Source organism: Corapipo altera, unplaced genomic scaffold, assembly GCF_003945725.1.
Source record: "Corapipo altera isolate COAL_440 unplaced genomic scaffold, ASM394572v1 79, whole genome shotgun sequence".
Taxonomy (NCBI): Eukaryota; Metazoa; Chordata; class Aves; order Passeriformes; family Pipridae; genus Corapipo; species Corapipo altera.
Window position 1 is genome coordinate 2,961,065 of NW_020884927.1, and position 19,780 is coordinate 2,980,844.

Here is a 19,780-nt window from a genome sequence, read left to right on the forward strand (position 1 = left end):
TAATTTCGGTGGGGTGATGGCGCTGGGCTGCTCATCCCGCCCGTCCCATCGCTTTACAATTCGCACCGTCGTGTCGCGCCCGTGGGTATTCGAATCACAGGGGCATTAAGGTTGGAAAAGACCTTCGGGATCGCCAAGTGCGACATTAGCATCGTTCCTAACAATGAAAATAGGGGAGCCTGGCGGTTCAGGTGCTGCTTTTCGACGGGCAGGCAGTGCCTCTGGAGATGGCCCGAGGTAAACACGGGCTTCACGTGCTGATAAAGTTCCTGCTGCGTTTGCCGCAAATAGCTGCGGGCTCCCGATGGGAGGGAGGGAATTGGTGCTCCCGGAGCGGAGCTGTGAGCTCAGCCTGGATTATAAGGTCAAAATACTGGTGTGTGTCGGTGATTGAGGAACTTTCATGTGTGGAGGTCTTCACTGAAGGTAATATTAAACTCTGTGTCGCTCCACAACCTGGCCATGTGTCAGGCTGCAGCAGCTCTTGATATACAGTATAAAAATTCTATGCGGTTGTTCTTCAGCTCTGCTTCAGAATTTACTGTGTTAAATGTCAGTTCTTCCTCTTCGTTCTTCTTGGAGACTGTAGTTAGCTACTGGCGTTGACAGTACTGCTAATCGCTCGAGTAGTGAAAGCATAAATGAGAGCCCCAGAAAGCACAATTGGCCGTCAAATTATGACCGTTTTCTTTAAACAAGTCCTTAAAAAGTAATTTGGTAACCCTTTCACTTTTTGATCTATGTGTCCACGAAGCTGTGCAAAGTATGTGTGCTGAGGAGAAAAGGCGATTTCATCTTTCTTGTCAGTGAGGATATTCTGGTCCCCGTGGGAAAGCCTTGTCTGGGGTGGCACGCATCTGGGAGAGGAGCTGTGCTGTGTAATGGGCTGTGCGCTGATGTCGGTCTTTGGATCCAGCTGTGCTGATCTTACTGCTCCCAGATGCTTGTTATTGCTCCGCTGCCGGGGGGATCTGCTCCATCTGATCCGCAGGTGGAGCTGTTCCTTTGAGTGCAGCGCACCCCCGCCCAGCCGCCTGGGTGCGCCTGGCTGGAGCAGAAGGTGGAAGTGAGCAGTTTGTGCTGATCTGGCCCGTTTGGACAAGAGGTTGGAACCAGCTGCACAAGTGAGGCGTGGGCATTTCTGGGAAGAACTATGAAGGAAAGCAAAAGGCAATGCCTTTTTTGCTCACGTAGCCATTCCCTGTGTAGCCCGCAGACACTGCAAGGGAGTCTCTTCAGAGAAAAGCTTACAGGCTACTGAGAAGCACTAGAGTGTCTATGTCACATGGGATCTGGAATTTGGATTCTTTCAACTCGGTTTCAGAGTTCCAAGTTGTTGTAACTTTTAGAGATTCAGCATGAGCTGATATGTAGTACATCCCTACTTGCAACCTTGGAGCCTATTGCAAAAATGACATTAGAATGCATTGCTTCAAACCTATTCCACGTGCCTTTCCTGTAGATTGAGCGAGTACATGTGGTCAGCAGATGTGCACTTGCTAAGCTGTGAGAACTTGGTTGTGAACCCTCAGAACCAGATTAATAAATATCCATGAGATCGGAAGAGGATTTCGCTTGTCAGATCAGCAGGCAAATGATCTGTGTCTCTTTTTAGTAAGCCCTAGGATCTGTTTTTATGGGATAATGCAGCTGCTTTCTGCAAACAAGTTTGTTTAATCCACATATGTCTCATAGAGGTAGTAAGTCTCCTTGTAGAGACATGCTGTGCTTGTTTCTCTTTGTCGGTGGTATGTTGTGTGCTCTGGGATTACCCACACAGGGAACTTCGAGTAACAATGACACAGCTTTGAAACTGATGGCAAAATAAGAGTCCTTGCATTGCTCTCAAGTGTGAGCATTAATTCTCATGGGGGGTTTTGGGGTTTTTGGGGTTTGTTTTCTTGGTGGTTGTGGGTTTGTTTTTTTACTACGTGAGTCATTACCGTTGGTAGATTTTGAACTCAGCCTTCAGGGAGAGATTCAAGAGCTCCTCTCTTCAGGAATAGCTGTAATTGGTATGAGGAAGGCATGATATTCCCATGTGGAGGGCAGGGTCTTGCTACAAACATGTTGCTGGTTGATAACCTCAGTATTTGTTAGTGGAGCTTTAGTGAGGCTGGTAAGGTGGTTCTGAACTCTAGGATCAGGTTGCTATTCTCTGCTGCCTGTAGCCGTTAGACTGTTGTGCCTGTTTCCCTACAGAAGACTTTCTGTAGGGACTTTAACTGTGCAAAGATTACTTTTCTCCACTTGGACAGTGGAAACCTATTTTCTAGCTTGCAGGTGGTATCAGAGTTGAAATTTCTTTATGGAGCCCAGTAAGCATGGGAGATATTGCATTACCCACCATCCAGTTTATGCACTGCCTTAATTTTTCAGAGAGGTTAAGAGGAATCTTGCTCTGGCACAGTTCTGTGGGCTGGCAGATGGTCTGGAAGTGGGATCAAGGTCCTGTTCTTTCTCAAGCTGCTGAGTGACATGTGTCCATCACTGTCCCCAGTATAGCACCAAGGCTTGTTTAGGTGCACACAGCATCCTTAGTAACTAACAACAGTTAGGGAATATTTTGGGATTAGTTTACTTGTGATCTGTGTTGGTGTCAAATGAGGATGAATTCTGCACGTTTGCCTGCTCCAGGAATTGTGTGACACCCAGAACTACTTATGTTGTTGTAGGCTGGCTTTGAGCACAGCTGGAATGGGGCAGTGTCAAATCTCCCAGTGTGTCCATTACTGTTGCTATTTGGATTAGCATCCTCTAAGATATTTGGAGAGTTTCCTCTTTACTTTTTTGCTCCTCTGTAAGGAGACAGTGTCTTTTGGTAGTCAAGGACTGTGTTTGAAGGTTTTCCTCTCAGAATTCTGGTTATATTTAGATGGAAACAGAGATTCCAGAGAGCACCTGAGGACAGCAGTCATTTCCATTTATGGGTTAGACCTTCATGTCTTCATAACTGGAGCTCAGGGCACTTGTTTGAGGAAATGGGATTGTCTGAAGAGCAAATGTTCTTCCTACCTGCTTCTCTTTGTAAGAGAAGTAAATGTGCCTGTAAAATGCTGGGCCAGTGCTTGAAGCAAACAATCCAGTGCAATCTTGTGGTGGAATTTGATGGGAGAGAGAGATTCAAAATGCAGAGGGGAGTCAAACAACAAATCCCAGCAGATGCCAGTGGGAGACAGGTACTTGGCCTGGGCATACTGCTGTGCTACCGAGCAGTGCAGAGCCATGAACTTATACGTTGTTTGTGCTTTTTAAACATCTTGCTTTTGATAATAATAGGGTTCCTTAAAGAACACTAATGGCAGGAAACAATCCCTGAAAACTGCATGTGGAGAGAAAGCACTTTCTATTATTCCCTATGTCCAAAGGGGGTTTTAGGATAACTGAAGGCACAGACTGCAGGCTACCTTGTCAGGGCCTCCTTCCTCAGAAATTAGAACCTTGTGTTATTCTTAAAAATAGCGAGAAATTAATAATTAGGTTTCCAACCTAAAAGCTCTTCACTTCCTTCCCTGCTTAATATAATATGAACTGCATGTGGCCAAATAATTGTTTTATAAGAGATGTGAACTCCTGATTGTAAGCCTGTCAGTCATAATCAAACAAGCACTTTCGTTTTAAGAGCCTGAGGTCTGATTGTATAATTCAGCTTTACAGCTTTTTGATCTGAGACACTTTGGATAATCTTAGGCCATTGCATGTCGTGTAGCTATTTATTATGACATATGTACTGATTATTTCTTTTTCAAATTACGATTCCTTGTGTGCTCAGCTCGTTCTTTTCTTGCTTGAGATGGCGGTTGTGAAAAGACTGCGTTGAGTCATTAGGAGAAGAGACAGGACTTTAAATCTGGCTGCTAAAGCAGAGAATTTCTCCAAAGAATGTCGGCACATACTTAGATGTGTCCTGGGGGAGAGGTAGTTAAAATCGGTGCCGATATTTTATTCTTTTAGCTACTAGGTATTGACAGAAAAACTTTATTACAGAAAATTCTCCTCTTTTGTGAAACAGGCGTGAAAAGCTAAGCAGTTGGAGATACAAACTGAAGTGTGGTGCTGTGTATCCTTTTTTAATCTTAAGGATCTTCTGGAAATGAGAATCAGCCACTCCTTTTCCTGACTAATTAAGCCATTGTGCAGCTTTGAGTACAGTATTGAGTGTATTAGCCTAGTTATCAAAATACTCTGGTGCAACAAAAGCAGGAATTGTTTCTGGGTATTTCATTAATTAGAAACAGTAGCAAATGAGACAGTGGCTCATTTGGGTTTCTTCCCTGAATAAGTTCTTACATTTACATAATGCAGAACAAACTGGCTGTTTAGATGGGATACAAATGGTCTAGTTTTGTCCTTACATGTAACTCCATTGTGGACTTATTTTTTTTTTTCATGTCTTGAGAATTGATATATACAAAGTAAAGTAAAGGAGTAGTTAAAAACAGATATACAAACAAATCTGCTGCTTTCTCCCCCCACACAGGCATGTAAAGTAACTTTTTTCCTCTAAAACTACTTTGAGGATCTGTTTATTTTGGTTTTTTGCATTTAAATTTTGCCAGTTGAAATATTTCTTCTATTTTAAGAAAAGCTGTACTCTGTAATGAGGCATAGTGTAGGGAGCTCTGACTTATATTCTGGCATTTAAGTTCAGTGTATCAAGCAGTTTACAGGGATTCTAAATCAGTAAATAACACTTAACACTTTTGTAAGGTATACCTGTGAGAATACACAGTCTTACTAAAACTTCAGCACACTCTGTATGATCAGGGCATTGCAGTATTTAGTGAACACAAGCGAAGTATTTGAAGTCTGAGACCTAGACTTCAGAAAAACCTCAAAACCCTGCAAAAAGCAATGTTCAGAAAAAGCTCAGTCTGGTCTCGACTGCCTTCTGAGAAATCAGTGCTATGAATTAAGTGGCAGCTGTTACTGGGAGTTCAGTCCATCAAGGTACCAAAGGTGACTGCACTCCTCTGATAGTTTTTCAAGGAGAACAGTCATCTTGTGACGGGTTTGTGGTTTTTTTTTTTCCTTTTTTTTTTTTTTTTCCCAGGCCATAGGTATCCACTTAACTTTTCCTGGTTCTTTTTACAGAGACACTTCTGAAGGTTCAACAGACTGTCTAACTCCCTAGGCTCTTGCATAATGTTATAAATCCTGATATTTGCTGCCTTCAGGAAGGAGCCCACACTTGGGAATTTGTAGTGTTGAAATCAACAACTAACCAACACCTTTGTTGTCTTGTTGTGTCTTGATGGACATTGTTGCTGCTGCTTCAAGCTCAAGTCACTTTCCTTTGTAGATGAAAGAGCAAACAAAGCTTTACAGTTTAGATAAATAGATGTTAGCAGTGTGATTGTTTGGGCATTCACCAGTAAACATGGGGAGTGATGCTGCTATGGTTGGCAGCAGAAACATAGAAGTGTGTACACTGTTCTCTACCACTCATTTACTGTATGACCTCAGTCTGGTTTTTAAACATTACCTGCATATGTATCCACACGTGCCTTGAGTCTTCACTTGGTCTTAAGTTGCTTCTATCTGCAAAGAAGATGTTAGCATATAATCTTAAAATCAGCATGGGATAACTGTGATTGTAGTCTAAAACTTGCTGTTATGCATTTCTCTGCTTTGTGTGATGGCTGATTTAGATTCCTCTCTGGCACCAAAACCAAATCTTGGATTCTACTTTGAACAGCTGAGATGTAGCAGTGTTTCCTCATCCCAAACAGGGACCCTTGCTGGTGTTTAGTTTGTGCCTCTAACAGCTTAGTCATTGAGAGAGATTGTGTTTGTGGTTTGCCATCCATCAGTTGATCACCGAGCAAATTGATGATAGTCCTCTAAGTATTTATGGGTTTCTTAAACAATGTCTGCCTAGATTGCAAGCACAGAGGGGCAGAGACCTTTTTTGCTTTTTCTGATTTTGTTTGTTGGGTTGCTTTTTATTTGTTTATTGTGTGGGTGTTTTTTTTTAAACAGTGCCTTTTGTAATAAGGCCTTCCAGTCAATAGAAGCCTGTGAACTCACCTTGTTTGCTGTGCTTATGTGTAAGGGCTTACTGGGAATCCTTTTAATGCTCTGTGTCTGCAGTGCAAAGCCTGTAGTGTAAATATGCTGAGAACAGGAAATGAGCATTATTTAACTGTGACCTTGCATCTTTTTCTTCAGCAAGTTGCACCGCGATGAACAAGGCAGCATTATTGAACTAGAGAGGAGCAAAATCCCATTTAACTGCATGCTGGGCTTTGATGTACTGCCAAGCACTGTTGTCTGTGATAGCCTCTGGGATGTAAAGGAGAACTGTAGTAGTAGATAAGAGAGGTTTTCAACCCAAGTGTCTAGTGATAATGTCAGCTTTTATAATTTGTGTGTGGAAGTTAAGCTTTAATTCAGTACCTAGCATGGTATTCCTGCATCATAGCTCCTGTGCAAAATCACCGAGGTTTCATTCTTCAGATATGCAGGAGGTTTCCTATTTGCTGTAATACAGATAGATTTCTACCCTCATAGATGGCATCATCAAAGCCAGGTTAACCTTAGGCACTCGATACGTTGTTTACTGTGTACACTGCAGATGCCTAAAACTGCACGTGTGTCCGGGGGTGCTCAGCTACGGAGGAGCTGTCAGTGTGACTCACCTGCAGAGAACAGACAGGGCTCTGCGTGGTGAGCATGGGAACAACGGAGAGACATCCCTGGTCTCTGCTGCCTGACAGTGAGGAGATGGGCTCTGATCCGGGGCTGTTCGGCAGCCCAGCTGGAAGCTGCTGGAGAAATTTTAGCCGAATCCATCAGAGGCAGCGTTGTGCCCTTGTGCGCTCACCTGTTAGTTTGTTCAGGTGCTAAACAAATGTTGACAGAAGATCCTCAGTGTCTGTCAGATCTGGGAAATAGGCTGGAAAGCCTCAGGAGTCTGGGCTGAGACCTCCAGCATTATGACTTTGTTAGTGTTCTGAGAAATAGCAGCACAAACCACTGTTTTGGTCAGAATTCTAGTATAAATTTTTGTTGTGGTAATAATTCAGTTTCTGGTGAGCAGAGAGATGGGAGATCATGGCTGATATTAAATTTCACTATTGAGCTGAACAGACTTTACACTGCCATAGACAACATATTAATTCTCATATTTTACAAGCTCAAAGCAGGATAAATGGGCAGGTAAAAAAGGATAAAATAGCTAGAGAAGTTGAGAAATTTGAACCACTTGTTTTGGAAACAGCTCCTTTCCCCGCTTCCTTCTGTAGTTGTCTTCCTGTCTACATCTGGAGGGAGTGCAAGAGTTGAATCCAGTTACATTCCAGCTCTGCAAAATTACATGAAATGTCTTGTCTTGTGCCAAGAAAGTTAATTGTACAACTTAACACCTTGTCCACTACGAAAGAGAGAAATGTGTTTTCAGAGTGCTTCTGAAGGGGCAAAGTTTTTTGGCGTTTACTAGGATGTGTCACAGCTGATTGTATGCTCTGCCATGGTTTAAATAGTCTGTGTTGATGGATGTGAGTTCAGGACAGTGGGATTTGGGAGGAAGAGCAGCAGCTTATTTTGTCAAGGTATTTGAAGAAAGCACTGAGATTCACAATACCTAAATGATTTGTCTTGACAGTGTATCCAGTGGTGAATTATTTGCTAAATGCTATTTATATAGTAGTTAGCTTCATGTAGGTGATATACCTGCAGAGTTGGGTTATGTTGTTTTCTTTCTGATCCTTGCAGTCAGATTTTTGTTTATCTCTGATATATCTGATTATCCTACGAAGGAAAACTTTTTACTCAAATATTTTCTAAAGAAACATTGTTAATAGTATTTGGCAACTGGGAGTGATTTTAAAAAACCCAAACAGCCAAGGTCTATTTAGAGAACTGACAGAAATTTAAAATGAGTAAAGAATTATCGTAGTTTGTTTCTTGTGTTGAGATACTGAGTCTTGCTGCATTAGTATTCATCCTGAGGATGGATGGGCTTTTATGCACCAACATCCTATGCAAATTAGTCCTTTCCTAAAAGCAAACATATCTGATTAGGGAGAATACAGTTGTCCTGCAAAGTCTGCTTTATTCTTTTTGACACAAAAATTCTGAGAATTGTTGGGGTCTCTTTGTATTTTGTGCTTCCTTTCTCCCCCTTCCACCCCCGCTCGGAATTGATGGAGAGCACCGTTGGGCAGGAAATAGCAGAAGCTTTTGTAAAATCTTAAAAGAGAAAGAGGAAAAAGGGCATTTTCACAAATGGAATTAGGATGATGCAGCAAAGTGCTGGATGCCTGCCAGGGAGGACAGATGCACCGTGCATACAGTGCCTGCCGACGAGGCTGCACATTGGCAGCTCCCTGCTCTGTTAGTACAGCGAGCCCACAGCCCGGCATAATCACTGCAAACAGAGCACTGTTCATCTCACCACTCCTGGGGCTTTGCCTGGCAGGTTTTCGGGGCTGGGTATGGCAGTTCTCAGTCCTGTAAGCGTTACTGAGACTTTAAAACTTTCTATCATGTAAAAGACAATTTTTTAGTGCTAAGAGGTGCATTTTCTCTCCGTCAGTCAGTGAACAGACTTGCCTTTTCCTGTGCAGAACTGTGATGTGGGGTACTGTCACTGCTGTCAAAATACAGCATTAGACTTGTTCCAAGAAGGTCTGTGCCTTCTGAGACTTCTGTTTAAATGTTCCGTACTTTGGAGAACCTGTTGACTCCCATCATGTTTAATGGAAGGCTTTACCATTGGGATTAGAGCAGTTTTTGGCCCTGATTTTCTCCATAGCCCTGTAATATTTAATGGGGGAGATTTAATAATTTCTGGCTGATGCTGTTGAGCAGAAAGGCCACTGCTTCTTACAGAAAGCATCTTCCAGATGCAATGGAAACATAATTTCTAAGTGATTTCTAAGCCTGCTTTCTCTCCGGTCTTCTGCATGAAAAGGAAATCTCAAGCTTTGCTTTCTCACCTTAGCGGTGCCTAAGCATTGTCACTGAACACATTTTTCATGGAGGTGCCCAGCTAGTGTGACTGGAATCCCTTGCCATTTTATTTGAAGTTCTTAAAGAGCCTTTCAAAAATACCTTTTTTTCTTATGTTTAGAATTAATGCTCACATATTCCCATAGTTAGGTCTGTTTGGGTAGAATTATTTTTTTTTTTACCACTGCCCTCTGGATTTTTGTATAGTTGGTCTCAGCTCCATTAAGGAGTTGGGAAAAGGAGAGCCAAAGAGACACTTTAGGCTGCTAGGTTGTGGTGCTGTGTAAGAGTTCAAAGATTTTATTTTTTATGTTTCTTTATTCAACTTGTGTCCTTACCTGAAAGTGATGGATAGGATAATTGGGGTCCTTGCTTTGCTGTTCAGATGCAGTAGTTCAGCAATGGTGATGAAGGACAGTGATGGGTTGGAAAGTGGCTTCTCAAAGACACCAAGTTTATCTATCCCACTTGAGAGGAAGAGATAGATAGATAACATCCCTAGAATGTCTGGATACTCAGTTTCTCCCCTCTAAAGATGTGCCCAGTGTGTAGTTATTGCTCCTGGTACTGGACTGTGTTTGAACAGGTTAATTAAAATGATCTCTCAGTTGAGGGAAGATTTACCTTGAAAGAATGGTTGCTGCAAACTGAGACCAAACATGAACTAAGCACCAAAGGGTCATGCTGAGGATGCCAGGCATCTATGCTGTGTGGTTCCCAAAAAAACACTGGAAAGATGGGTATAGAGCTTTGGGAGCCAATATATCTGAGATCACTAAAAATCCACACCCTCCTAATGCATTTAACTTGCCTAGTGGGCCTAATTAAGATCGGTATCATTGGTCTTCAATAAAAGGAACTACTTATCTTGTATATCTTCATGTAAGGCCCTTAATGTTAGGCTGAGGTTTTGCAGCCACTGAACAAAGCTGTGGGAGGCACTTGATGGACAGACATTGTGCCAAAACAAAAAACATTTACTCTTCTGTGACTAATTGAAAGGAGGTGAGGGACCAAGTGGTGACTGATAATAAGAACTGGTCTCTGTACTTGGAGCTAAAGAGGAACAGCACATATAGCCAAATATCAGTGTGATGTAGAAAGGGATGTACACTACTGTACTACTGAAGAAAGAAAAGGTACATGGTTAAGAACATCAAAGCACAACAGAGAAAGCGCCTGAAGGCTTTTGAGACTTCCTAAAAAATGTGTCCTGGTGTTATCTTTATACTGTCACTTGGAGGGGGGAGGAATTATGCTTCCAAAGCCACTAGGAATAAATACAGTGGTGTCTTGTGTCAGTGATAAATCTTCTCAGTGAAAGTACTTAATTTCTGAGCAGGCCTCTGCACAAAAGGAAAATTACATTTCCCATCCCATTGATGTACCTTGCTTTGTAATGAACAAAAGTGAGTGAAGGATCTGCCACTGAGTCCTTTGTGGGGTTGCTGAGCACAGGAACAGATGAGATAGAATGAGCACATCTGCAAAACAGGTCTTCAGAGGTATATTTTTATAATTGAGAGTCCTCCAGTTATAAATTGACTGGGTTTGGTTTATGGGTTTTAAAAAGTGAACCTGAGGAAAGAAGTTAGAAATTATTCATGTCTCTCTTCCTCAGGCTTACACTGGACTGTACCTTTCCTGTTTTTGTTTTTTTTTTTTTTTAGCACTTTGCTTTGAGGCTAAATATGATAAGAAAAATATCATTAAAATGCAAGAAAAATGAAAGCCTTTTGAGTAGTTCTTTATGTTTTCCACCAGCTGGGAGATGCTCGGCTGTACAGGCACATGTAAGTGTTCCTGTGAAACTGTGTGGTCTCTTGCCCAAGACAGGGCCGTTCAGCTGCCAGGATGAGCCACAAGTGCTCCTAGTGTGCCAGGCTGGAGTTGTATGAAACAATAAACACTGTTGGAAAAAGGCCCAGGAAAACTGTTGACTTTGGGCACAATTGCTTCCTATTGCAATTAAAGCTGTGTTGCATTCCTTGGCAAATCTTGGGAATGAAAGGCTATGGGGAATGCTACCACAGCACTGTTGTTCATATCAGTTGCTGATGGATCATGGGCTTTCTGCATTTGAGGGGTGGTTAGGGTCTTGGAATGGGCTTGGGGTTAGTGGAAAAACTTTTATAAGGAATGTTATGAATGTTGGTTGGCAAAATGAAGTAGCATTTGTGCTCTTCTGTAAGAAAACTATGGCTCTTGTCCTGAGCCTGACTTGTTTCTACCCTTTGTGAAAAACGTGGAGGCTTTCTCTTTGGAGGAAGTTCTGATTTTTTATTTTTTTTTTACAATTCATCTCTATCAATTTTTATTGTTCATAGCTCTTTAGTTAATGCAGTTGTTGTGTAATCATTGACATTTTCCTCCATTATTTGATTTCCTGGATGCCCCCTATGTTTTGTATGAATTAGTTATATTGGTATTGATGTAAATTAGTTGGCATTTATCCTCTGTGATGTGGACCTTGTAACTGATCAAAGTACAGAACATTTCTTGGTCCTATACTGGCAAAGTAAAGCAAATTTAAATTATGTTTTGAAAACACAAGTAACTTTTTAGTAGTGATGCATCATCACTCTTCACACAAATTGGGGATTCTTCTGTTTTGTCCTCTTTTCTTTTTCTTTTTTCTTTTTTCTTTTTTTTTTTTAACATAATAAATACTGTTACTGTGCTAGACATCTCCTACGTGAAAGCTCTTACCCTACCTGGAAATCCCTCTGGAACACATTGTGTTTATTTGTTTGATCTGTGTTCTTTCTTTGTGAGCTTAGTCCTGCATTATAATGAGACAACCTCACTGAAGGAACCTGTGTCTAGTTTGCTTTTCAGCATTTCACTGTAGTTTTTGCCCTTCCTGAAAATGGAAAGGGCGTTCCCATCTCTTCAGGAGACTCTTCTTAAGCCCAGACTGGCTTGTTATTGTAAAACTGCTAAAGTGTTGCTGTGGCCATTGATAACTTGTTTCATCATCCTTTGACATCAGTTAATGAGACCTGGGTTTTAGCTAGTCAAAATCAAACTATTATCTGTTACCTTTATGCATTAAACAAACGTGTTGGTAGATACACTTCTCCAGATCTCTGATACTGGAAATGAGCTGCGGGAGAGAGCGAAGACAGCACAGTTTACATTGTGCAGTAAGACATGAGTAATTTCATACCTTTTAGAGTAAAAATTATTTTGCCCTGAAAATACCTTGCTCTTGAAAGTATTTAATGGTATTCCAACAGATGAGTGCATTCTAAGAGCTACTGAGGTGATGTTCTGGCAGACCTGGCTGCCGGCTTCTTATTTGCATTTGATACGTTCAGCAGTGGCCAGGCCTTGCTGAAGGTCTCCAAACTGTCCTGTCACTGCGGCGTTGCTGCTGAGCTGGTACAGCTGCTGTCAGCAGAGTGCTTTGTGCTCAGAATGCTCTGAGAATAAAGATGCAAAAGTAGTTTGATTCTTAATGCAGGATGAATGTCTTTTAAAGGTGTACAGCTTTCATTCCCAGCTTTATTCTTGCACAGTGTGTTTCTTCCTTGTTTCCTGCACCTCATCATTGTGAAGTGTTCCTGCAGTTGTGCTCACAGGTGCTCACTCCCCCCACCACAGCAGGCAGCCTTTTCTCTCCCTTTTCACTGTCTTTGAACACAAATTTCCAGGCATGTACCTTTTCCTAGATGGATTTATTTGCAGCTGCTTCCACTCTGATGTGATTTTTCTCCCAGCTCTCACTAAGCTTACCTGTACACACTGACAAAAGGTGTGGGAAAGCAGCTCTCTCAGACCTGTCAGAAGAATATTAAGTGTGTCACCAGAGCATGGAGGGGCATTGTCCTTTTGGTCACAAGGAACCTTTGAGACTTGGCTGAGTATTTCTTGTATTTCTCACTGCCCTTACTTCTGAAAGATATGGGGGTTTATTTTCAGGACCACTAACAAACCCTGTGTACAAAGCTTTCTGTTCCAAGGGGAGCAGGAGAGGACCTGCATCCTGTCTTGTGGACGTCAGCGTAGGCATTTCTGCAGAAGCAGTTGTACAGGATTTAATCTGATTCCCCTGCTGCCAGAATTGTAATGTGGTACTGTGTTGCTTTTCCTAAAGAAATACAAGTTATCTTTCAGATTTGATTTACATTTCTGTGTGTGTTTAAAGAATTACTTTTTTCTAGAATTAGGGTTTATGTATCTCACTTGAGCTGTGCAGAGAATGCACGCAGGTGCTGTTGCCTTGTGGCTGAAGCTGAAATTTCAAATGTTTAAAAAGAAGTAAAATGCCCTGTGGACAGATTTACTAATTGAGGTTGAAGTCTCTTTCATAGGGCTAAAATACCATTCAGTAAAATTCCCATTAAGGGGAGGCAAAATTTTCTCCCTGCAAATGCCTTTTTTACCCTCATTCTTTGACTTCTTCCCACTTCAAACTCTGCATTTGAAGCAGAAACCTTATGTCCTGCTGCTGCACACTTAGTTGGTTATGGGATCAGTACAGTTCTCCCTCTCACCAAGCAGGAACCTCTGCTCATGCTTTCTTGAAGAGGCAGTAATTCAACTGATTAGAGAGGGTTAAAGAATGCCATCATCTTTGGACATGTTAAGAGATGCTCTGAAGGAAAATTGTTGTCTTACCTTTCTCTGTAATTTTACTGTTGAGGAAAGGTCAGTGTTGTATCCAGCTGGGGGTTGCATTAATACAGTGTTCTTTATCGCTGAGTGTGCTTAGTCTGAAGCAGAAAATCAATAAGTCTTTTCAGCCTTTGACTCCCTGAAGGATTTTTCTGCCTCAGGTGGGGCTGTAGAGGACACTGTTTTGGGTGATCAGTTTGTCCTGAATGGCAATTAATTTTAGCTTCTTGATGGGAAATAATTTAAAAAAAAAAAAAAAGTAAATCAGATATGAAATGCTTGAAAATCAATGTGTGAAACTGCAGCCTCAATGAGTTTACTCCATCCTGGGCTGCTGTCACTCCAGTGCATACAGAAGTATGAATATGTTCCTATTACTATTTTCTCCGTTTCTCCATGGGATGGCACTTCATTGAGAGACAGGTTTCTCTCCATTAGTAGGTACTGAAATTATGATAGACCTATTTGAAGGCCTTTGGCATCTCTTTAAGCTAATTCCTGTATCCTGTTGCTGTCTCAAGTGTTGTAAAGCATTGCAGCAGATTTAAATCAGTACGCCTGATGTTTTTGCAGTATCATTGTCTTAGAGATCACTTAAATTCCTAATTAATTGTACTTTTGCCTGCAGGTCTGTGTTAGAGAAGTTAATGAGCTAGCTGGTATTTGAACAACCTCCCCTTTCATGATGTGCTTTGGTTTGCAGAGCAATCCCACTTTAAGCGCACATTAACAGGTACTGAGAAAGGGAAACACTCCATTTAGCTGGAAATAACATCGTTTCATTCAAACTAAAGTGGTGCGGGGCAGAGCTGACAGCCGGTCTTGCTCCTCAGAGCCTTAGAACTGCTTGGATATGTGATATTTTTTAGGGTTTTTTGATATCTTAATGTTATGTTAGGAAGGAAGTCTTCAGATCCCATATCACAAGTAGAGTTGTCCTGTTTCTCTTCTGCAGGCTGCCAAAGCTTTTACCTTGTTGATGCTTGAGAAGGTTCACCGTTGTTGCATTCCTGAGCCTGTCCTGACCTGGGACTCCTCAGTCCCAATATCCTCTGATTAGCACAAATAATATCCTGAATATTTGTGTGGTTTATTTTTCGTAGATCTACTCTCTAGGCTTGTTTTAAACCTTGTAGGTTTGTGTGCTGTCGTTAAAAGAACTGATAAAATCAGGCATCCATTAAGTAGCAGAAGGTTTGAACAATAGTTATAGGCAAAAGGTCATCTCTCAAGTGGCTTGAGCAGACCCATCTAAGCAGTTCTGACTGAAGGGCTGACGGGGCTGTATCTTTCTTCCTTTGACTCTTGTCCTTCTCCCCACCTCTCCCAAAGCCACTGCACGTTCCTGCCTCACCCTTCATCTGGGCACTTACACATATGACAGCACGGTCACCCAGACCAGCTCTGCCATTTGACTGAAAATTCATGCCCTACCCACTTGCTGCATTGCTTTTCACCTGAGCTGGAGAGGTGAGTTAGTGCTGCCAAGGCACCAAGAGAGTACTTCAGCATCCCTGGGAAGGCAGGAAGAACGAGGGGATTTTGATGAGTTTACACTGATTGTGCAACTGTCTGTTTACCCCTCAATTTTATTCCTCTGGAGATGCTGTTTTGAAGGGAACACTCTTCAAAACCTCTCACTTAACCTTATCTCATTGTTTTTAAGAGTTTAATACTTATGGCAGCTGGGGAAGACCCTGAGAAAAATGTCTTTTATTTTGCTTTGGATTTCTAATAATTAGTTTTGCAGCTAATGATTGGTTCAAAGTTTTTCTAGGGTTTCAGCTGCATGATGAGTCTCCCTATCTTTGGGATCATAGGAGGCATCATGATCAGACAGAGTTGCTGTCTTTGCTCCACTGTTTGCTTTCTGGTCCAAGGACAATCCCTCCTGCTGTTCCACAGTGCTCAGCTTTCACTCAAACACTTCTGGGCAGATGTGTTGCTGGAAAGGTTATTTGGGGATTTGAACTGGCAGGAGTGAAGTGTGTGAAAGAGTAGGTGTGGAGTGCTGGCAGTTTGGTTTGGCCAGAGCTTTGGTGTGGGGGGTGTGTGTATTCATGTGTGCAAATCCTCTTCAAATCAAGTGTAGATTGACACAATTATTTTAGAGAGGGTACTCTTGCTAAGCAATGTGAATTTTGAGGTGTTATGTATAATGGCCTTGAAGAGGCTTGGTAATGCCCTGAGACAGTAATTTAGTTTTAATTCATATTTGTCTAATGACCTACTGCTATTTCAAACCAAAATTAACAGCCCTATTTTATAGGAGTGTTTAATATAAATCTGTCCCCATGAACTTTCCATTTTCACTGCAGCTCAAGGTATAGAGGAGGTTCCAAATTAGTCCAATATCTTATGTAAATGGACAGTACTTTCTGGGTAGTAAGTATTTTTTTTTTAATGTTTCCAGGGATTTTCTTCCACGAGGTTCTGGAATTGTGACAAGACGACCATTGGTCCTGCAACTCATCACTGCCAAAACAGGTAATTTCTTTCTCTTTTTGGGTCAATGCCTGGACAAAGTGCTGCTGTATTTCAACAGGAGGAAAAATTTTTCTAGGAAGTTGTGAAGAAAGGTGCCACCAGACTGTCTGGAACAAGGGCCTGCTGCTTTAAAGCTGTATGCTCAGGACCAACTAATTTCATTGTCCTGTCTAGGAAGTAGCATCTAAATCCTAGAACATGTAGTGAATTAGTCCAAGATCACACTCAAAGCAGTAGAGAAGCATCATTACATACATTGTGTTTTAGAAATTAGCTTTGATTTATTCATTTCTTGATGAGCTTTGCATCTGTATTAGTTAACACACCAAAATTGCTGCACTTCTGCCTTTAACTCTTGCTCCAGTGCACACAGATTTGATTCCACACAGCTTGTTTTTGTAACTTGTCTTTTTTGGTTGGGCTCACTGCACTAAATAGAGCAGAAGGTGGATTGGGGGAAAACAAGGCTTCGTGTATTTGTCTGGTCAAAAATATAAATATTTTTGTATGTACCACTAAGCTGTGTGACTTAGTGAGATCTTTCATCAGAATTCACCACTTTGTCCCCTTCCAGGGGGCACTTGATCTGCTTTGGTGTGGCTCAGTTCCCTGGCACATATAAAAGCAGCTACGGTTTTCCATCAACCCAATTTTTTTTTGTAGTTGCTTCTAAACCAACGTAAGCAACAAAAATTACTGGTTTACTATTGATTTCTGCTTAAAAGAGTAAAAAGTAATTAAATAGCATCCAAAACAGCTTTTAAAAGCAATAAGTGCTCTTTAAATTATGCACCATCATGAAACTGGGGAAGAAACAAAATTGGAGCTGCCTGTGAAACTTCATTCTGTCCTTATGTGTGAGGGGTAATTAAGCTTCTGTGAGTATTTTTTCCTAAAAGATCTTTGCATTGTTCATCAGGAAGGTAGACTGCTGTCTGTCTAGGCTTCAGGGTTCTTTTGTGGATTATTGCTTTTAAAGCACGTTCATACTTTCAATGCCTCTGTGAAATTTTCCATAGTGTTTATGCTGTGGAAGAGAAAGAAAAAACAGTTGAATTCAGTGTTTCTGTATGCTCAGCTTAGAAACTTCAGGATTCCCAAGTGTGTAATATGCTTATGGTGTTCTCTATATATTAAATATGAAGTTTTAGTTGGAGATATACACACCTACCATTTCTGCATATGTGGCATTTGATCTCTAACAGAGCATGCAGAAATAAATGCAAGAATAAGGCCCAGCTATGGAGAGTCTCAATCTAATTTTCCCAAGACCATGTAAGAGTAGAAGAAAAAAAAATGCACTGGGCTCTGTGCTGACATTCCTAACAAAATTACTAAACTGTGGAGACAGAGAGTAAAGTAAAAACTCACACTCTGACCTCAGGTGGTTACATACTTATTCACTGACATCCATCCTAAACTGGTCCATGTTGCCCTGTTCTGTAAAGTCACCATTGTCCCTTGGTTGAGGGGACACTGAAATGGCTTCTCTCTTTCTGGTATTTTCCTCATTAATATGTTCACAAAGTATTACTAGCTTTAGGTAGGCCTATAGGCTCTGTATAGGTACCTTCTCTGCTGAAAAGTCATTCTTCATTATAACTTAAATAACACAACAGGAACTTTAAAAATTCTGGAGAACTGAACTTCGGCCTAATTTTGTGTTTCCTGGATGTCAAGGCATATTTCTCCCTTTGGGAAATGCTGTGTATTTCTTGTTTGAGATTAGATGCCAAAACCTTTAAAATGCAAGCTTTAATTATTTTGTTACTTTCTTTAAACTTTGTTCCCTGTTGTTGTTTTTGGTGTTGAAATTCCAAATAACTTTATCTTTTAAGCCACCTTTATCTTTGTGAACTAATTTTAAGAAAAGAAAATAAAGCAAACTGCTTAGAGAAGCACAGTGTTCTTTTACAGGAAGCTGATGCTGGACTGATTTCTATGAAGGCCATAAATATCTAAAATGTTATAGAATAATTGGAGGGCTGTATCAGGTTCTTGGTGCTGAGGTAAGAACTTATTTCTCATCCAAGGATCTTTCTAGACTCTCTTAAAAGTAGCTATTCCTAATCTTATAGTATTCCTGGGGAGAGAAGGGGGCACTTTCTATACAGGCATTCAGAGATGACTACAAGATAGTTTATCAGCATTTTGGAACTGGCTGAGAATGGTTTGGAATGTGAATTTGATTGACAGAGGAGATTAAAGCTTCATTTAGCTTTGAGCCATTGCAGTAGGGGATGAAGCAGCAGAGGAATCTGTGCTCATCACAGTGAGAGGGAACTGTGACCATCCATTATTAGGGTTGGACATGTCATGGAAAGGTGCAGCAGGAACTGGTTGTGAGGAATTACCAGGGGCCCCCAACATGTGAAAGATCTGACACACCTGGGTAAAGAGCTGTTACCTCTGCAAGGGGTAACATGAAACAAGTCAATACTAAGAAACTTATCTCATGAGAGGTGTGGAGTATTTTTAATTTAATTTTTTTTAGAAATTTGTTTACTTCCTCTTTTTTAGAAATTCTGTGCAGTTAATGCAAAGCTATTTTGCAGTGACCTTTTGACCTCTTTTAGTCACTAACATATTTTGGTGATCCTAGTACAATTTCTGAATGGCTTTATGACATTTTCACTCCACATCCATGCAAATACTGCACTCAGCTGAAATCCTGGAGGCAAATAGAAAGGTTTTAATTAAATATTGCAACTGACAAGATAGTCTTAATTAGTTTTGAGTATTTTTCTCTGAGTTTGATCATGTGAGAAATACCTAATAGCATTGAAAAAGTCAGAATATGGATGTTAAAGAATTTACAGTCCTCTGAAAGACTATGGCTTGTTCTCTGTTGTTGCCAGCCTCTGAAGGAGCTCAGGTTAGATAATGGGTTTGAAGAAAATAGTCCCACCTGGGAAGGTGCAGTTAAGTGAGTTTTAGAAGGCACAGGTGCTCTTAGCTGGGAGCCTGTCTGATTTTGCAAGATGAGCACGACAGCTGTCATAAATTATCCATTCAGAGGATGCACGTGGGAGGGGTTCTACCTGCTTTTTTTCTGGGTGAGAAGTTGGATGTGAGGGCACCTTATTTTGTGAGACTCTGATTTCTAAATTCAGGTAAAAGACACACTGATTCTTTCTGTATTTGAGTGCTGCAGTGTTAGATCCAGGGAGCTCCTGCTTTCTCACCAAGGCAGCATTTGTTTGAAATGTGGCGTGTTGTGGTATTTCAGCAGCTCCCAGTGAGTGCAGGGTGCTGGTCTCTCACTCTCTTACTCCTGCTTTTCAGGAGCAGGAATGCTGTATGTATGCCTGTAGTTGGGCTTTTAGATGGATTTCTCTCTGTGTGTCTTTAAGATATAAGTGTTGGCACACAGTTGACCTGGGATGAGAATTTTAAGGCTGTGTGAGTGTTCACTTGTCTTGGAGCAACATAACATACCATGTGCCCAACCCAGTTAGTTCCATTTCAACTCCTAATCTTCTCTCTGCAAGTTTGGCCAGTGTTACCATAACTTTTATATGGTGCTGCTGAGGAGGCTTTGAGAAGGTAATGACTTGAAATGCCTGAGAAAGATCTTGACCGATGTGGGCTTTTTGTTTCATGGGTTTTTTTCGGTTGCCACACATTCTGTATAACCTTAAGCAATCTATTCTTCCTCTTGCTGTGCTTTCTCCTGCTTCTGCAGGGGAAATAATGACTGTATTTCTTGAGACTTGGT

General features: G+C 41.2%; 1 protein-coding gene across 10 annotated transcripts in view; it reads left to right on the forward strand.

Moving 5' to 3' along the window:
- The window catches only part of DNM3 (dynamin 3), a 171,236-nt gene that overhangs the window by 675 nt on the left and 150,781 nt on the right, over positions 1-19,780 (forward strand). For 9 of the 10 annotated variants that reach the window (XR_003530162.1, XM_027658458.1, XM_027658453.1 and 6 more), the window contains exon 2: positions 15,989-16,062. Coding sequence is in view for 9 of the 10 variants with exons in the window: in XM_027658458.1 (XP_027514259.1) it covers positions 15,989-16,062 (74 nt within the window). In the remaining variant the exon portion in view is untranslated. Of the gene's footprint in view, positions 1-74; positions 238-15,988; positions 16,063-19,780 lie in introns of those variants that run through there. The other variant, XM_027658461.1, reaches the window with a different exon arrangement.